The sequence below is a fragment of the Aphis gossypii genome, chromosome X (genome assembly GCF_020184175.1).
Source record: "Aphis gossypii isolate Hap1 chromosome X, ASM2018417v2, whole genome shotgun sequence".
Taxonomy (NCBI): Eukaryota; Metazoa; Arthropoda; class Insecta; order Hemiptera; family Aphididae; genus Aphis; species Aphis gossypii.
The window spans coordinates 41135880-41140812 of record NC_065533.1 but is presented as its reverse complement, the minus strand read 5'-3'; the positions used below and the strand labels follow the sequence as shown (position 1 = coordinate 41140812).

At 37.5% G+C, this 4933-nt stretch overlaps 1 protein-coding gene across 1 annotated transcript; it reads left to right on the top strand.

Annotated features, from left to right (window-relative positions):
* Positions 1-2118: 2118 nt before the first annotated feature.
* On the top strand, positions 2119-4292 carry LOC114131771 (early endosome antigen 1-like). Its single transcript, XM_027997072.2, has 3 exons — positions 2119-2254; positions 2343-2753; positions 3267-4292. Exons 2-3 carry the CDS (start codon positions 2343-2345, stop codon positions 4200-4202), a joined length of 1347 nt encoding a protein of 448 aa, XP_027852873.1. The 5' UTR covers positions 2119-2254; the 3' UTR covers positions 4203-4292.
* The last annotated feature ends 641 nt before the right edge of the window (positions 4293-4933 follow it).

Here is a 4933-nt window from a genome sequence, read left to right as displayed (position 1 = left end):
ATATTTCAACTTGCAAAATTCGATGTCTTACATATTGAAAAGACAGCGTGACATTAAATTATATTCACTGCTTTCAACCCAAAATAAAGGTATAAAATGTATTTCATCGAGTAAAAAAATCCAAATAAATACGTTTAGTCGTTCTAATCTAACACTATTATCGTTTTTTTTTATTTTTTTTTTTTGTAAACTAATAGTCGACTGACTTTAGGCTTTAGCAAGTCATAACTTTCTTGTTTATAATCTCGTTAAGCAGTTTCGTTAAAAAACGATTTGTTTTGCATCGAGTGCTATAAACAAAAAAATTGTCAGATAAAAGATTTACTTATGTCCTACGTTAAATAATACATTTTTTTTTTTGATTATTTGTCGCAAATTTTCGTGATTTCAAGTTCGGCACGTAGCGATGTACATTTTAGTGAATAGAAATCCGTGCTCCAGATACAATATAAGACACAATATAATATGTGTCATCGGACAGCGATCTGTTTGGGTACACTGTTGTATGATTATTGTGCAGCGTGCGACAACCATGTATAATATATATTATATAGGACATAGGTACTCGTGTTCGGCGGTGGTGTCGGCGGCGTCTTGGAAGAGTGTCCGCAACAAAGGCTCTCGACAATGGCCGACGATCGTGAGCCGTTGTCGTGCGAAGAAAAGGTGCTGCTGGCCGACCACAGATGGTATTATTTTTATTATCGTCATCGGTACAATTGACACTGCACGGGGGATGGGGCGAGTACCACCGACGCCGCCGCAGGTACAACACGTCCCTTTCACACGGTCAACAATGGGCGTAACGCTGCGGATATAGACGGAGAAAAAAAAAACGAAAAAAATTTTGAAAGACAGAGAGAGAGAGTTTACTACTACAGCGTTATCCGGTGGAAGACCCGAATCGCCGGCGATACACGGCGGAATACACGCGATGTTTACCGGATCGTCGTCGTCGTCGGCGGCGGCGGCGGCGGTGGCTGTCTGTGGCCGTGGCGGCGACCGCGTAGTCGAGGTCGCCGCGCGACTCTAACCCGGTCGCGAGATTACCATGACAAAGGGAAACCCGAACAACAAAGACCGGTAGGTGACTGAGAATCGGGAACGTATATAATAATATAATATAAAGGGGGAAAAAAAGGGATATTGCGACCTGTGTGCGTGCGCGCGAGAGAAAGCAGACTTATGTGTGTATATAGGTATATATGCGGGGACGACACACTATTATGCTGTTATTGTTATATTATTATTTTTTCCCCGAGCACGTCATCTATAAAGACTTTGAGAAAAGGATCGCGGCTGCCACGGACCCTTGTTGTAACAGATTCCTCCGGCGGTGCCTATATATATATATGTATTATTAGGTATAGGTATCGTACGAGCTGCAGACACGGCGGTGTTGTGCAGGAATTAATCCACACGCGAGGGAAGTCCTATAGCTGCCGTACTGCACGTCACACACGCACACGCCGTTTTTTTTTCACTCCGGCGAAGTCTTATATACGAACGAGCGTCCTATATTATTACATTATAATATACACCACTATATAATATATACACAGGTATATACGATGCGTATACACTATACAATATACATAATAATATATATATATATAACAGCGTGTGATCTACATAATGTGTATATATATGTCGACAAAGTGCGCCGCATTTATAATTGTGTGTCTGTTATTCGTACACGCGTTTGTACGACTTTTCGAGAATCACTAAACGTGCTCGTGAAAATATTGTAAATTTTGTTTACCGCCGTTTAATAATAATAATAATGTATGGTCGACGTGTAAAATAACCTTTTACTGAACACGCGCGCCGCGAAGACCTGCTGCAAATGTTGGTAAAAACTAATAACTATAAGTGTTCTGATTTATATTTTATAAAACGTACTTCAAACCATATTTATACTTTTAGACACATGTACTACCAATCATAACCACCCGTTTAAATTTTAACACACGATTGTTGTTCTCGTAGATTATTTTTCATACAGTAGTTCGACGATCGTCATATAAAAACATATGTATTATATTGTATCCGAAATCCGAATTTATTCTATTGCACACATTAAAGTAGGTACCTATGTTTGACAATAATTTAATATTATAAAATGAAATGTTGGCTGGTATAATATTATGTATCTTTTAACGCGTATAAACAATATTGGAAATTAGTATAATCAACACAGCTTACTTCAAAACAGAAAAACAATTAAAATTTTTTTTATCAAAATTAGTTAAATGTAAGTAAACTTAATTAAATTTTTTCTGAGGAAAACTTAGTATGTTCAATAATTTAATTTATTTAATAATAATAATTTATTTGTATAGATGTCACGCGATCAAACGACACAAAATTTAAAGGACAGGTTGGCTTGTGAAAATAATAAAGTATGTTCGCTTAAAGAAAAATTGATCTCGTATGACAAAGATGTGGCGATGAAAGATGATTTAAAATGCCAATTATACAACTTACAAAAGTGGATTGATGATGTCGATTGTAAAGTAAAACAATCGAACAATGACGTGTTATGTATTATTAACAAACAGAAACAAAAGATAAAAGAGGCTGAAATGCAAGAATGCAAATTGCGATCGGAAAACACTAAACTGAAAACCACCAATGATTGTCTCACTGAAAAGATTAACACACTAAATCGGAAAGAACAAACACTAATCGCCGAGATCGAGAAATTGGAACAGTGTAAAATCAATATCCAAAATGAATTATGCAGTGCTGAGGTAAATTGTATTAATAATTATTAGCTCTTTCGTTAATATAGGTGCATATGATCCTATATATTATAATAAAAATGTATCGGTATAATAATGTTGGCCGTAGATATTAGACAATAATTAAGTACATAATATTTGATTAGTATGCACTGAGGAATCATACGCATTGTTCTAATATCCGTATATTATGATAAAATTATTAATGTATTGTAGTTTTACTTAAAAAAAAAATAAATAATAATAGGAAGGTCGTAAGGGAACCCAATACGCTTTTAAACAAAGCTTTATTATTCAAAAAGTATTAAAATGAAATAATACATAACTGACAAGTGTAATATCGATTGTTCAAAAAATTAACTTTAAGCAATAACTATCAGAGTAAATCGGCAGAAAAGAACATTCTAAGAAATTATACGTTGTTCTTCAAACTTTCATCATGTCAGATGATCCCCATTCGCTCTATAATAATAATAATAAAAACAATTATTTAACATGATTTTACCACCCGTTTTGTTTCAGGCTCGCGTAAACGACATGAAATGTGAAATCGAGAGCTTGAAGAGAACGCTCAAGGCGAAGGAAGAAGAATGCGAAAAACTACAAAAACAGCTTTCGGCTAGTGAGGCCGAGTACAAACGCCTATGCGCGGCATGTAATTCCGTCAAATGTGCGCTAGAACGGTCGAAGGCGGACATAGCGGACGTCAGGTGTCGGTTGAAGAAAGCCGAAGAGTGTCTGAGGCGGGAGCGGGCCACGCTCGTGGAAAAGTTAAAGGAAAAGGCACGCGAGTTAGAAATTGCCAAGTGCGAGCTGGATACGACTATCAGGACGGTGGCCGAGCTGAAAGCAAACGTGGAAAAGTTACAAGCTACGATTGCCGAGCTGCGGGAGACGATGGCCCGCGAGCGGAGCGAGGCAGAGACGGCAATACGCGCTCTCAAGGAGGAGAACTCCGAGGCGTCCAATAAGGTGTGTCGTGCCACCGACGATCTGGCCAACGCCCGCCGTGACAATTCGCAAGTCACTTCTAAAATCGAGTCACTCCGTTGCCAGGTGCAGAACCACGAGACCCAGCTGGATGAACTACATCAGTTGTCAGAGGCGCGTAACCGGGCCAAGGACGAAAAGTGCGAACAGTTGGAACGAGAACGGTGTTTGCTGACCGAAGATCTGCAGTGCAAGAAGAAGAAAATCGCCGACTTGGAGAGACAGTTGTGTCGTATGCGCGAAGAGGCCTGCGGGGGCGGTGGTACGAACAGCGCCATGAGTAACGGTATGTGCCCGAGCAGCACTGCCAACTGCTGTCCGTCCAACGACATGGTCAACCAGCAGGACACGCACTGTGACTCAAACGAATCGTCCTTCATCGACGTGCTGAAGAGACTGTACAGCGACCTGAACAACCTCAAGGTTAAATCCTGCAAACCCGACACTACCAACCCTATATACCCCTGATCGCGATGACGACGACCGACCCTAACTCGAATATTGAATACTTTTATGCGTGTCCAAGCACAAAATAAATACAATCAAATTTTAATCATATCTCAGTTTAATACTTATGTATTATTATTTATTATTTACTTTAATATTCGTTTATTTTTTACTAGCTGCGTTTTTTTTTTTTGTTTACATAGGTATATGCACTATACAGTATGTACAATTTACAATCGCATTTGTTTGAATACGGACATCGTGCTTAACACATTATATTATACTATATAATATAGTCCATAAAAAAATTAACAATTAAAAATATATGCTATATCGAATATTGTACAGTGAAGTGAACTGAAAGTGATTTAAACGATTAAAATTAAAAGGAGAAGAAAGGAAAAAGAAAAATTTTAATTTTAAATTGGAATCCACATAGGCAATTGATATTAATTGTTTTAGTGGGTAGTTAACAAAAAAATTTGTGTTGGGTTGGGCATGTAAAACGAATAATGGTTTGAGTTAGTCATTGAGATACTAGCAAAGTATCGAGACAAAATTACCATTGAAGACCATTAACAAATTTATTTACAATATAAAATTTAAAAAATTAATTTTATTTTACTGGACAGATAGCGCCATTGGTGTATCTCTATTTTATCTTTTAATATATTCTGTGGACAGGTCGTTGGGTCCATGAAAGTATGCTTTTAAAACATGCACAGTAATTTACTGTATTATTTAAAAAAAAA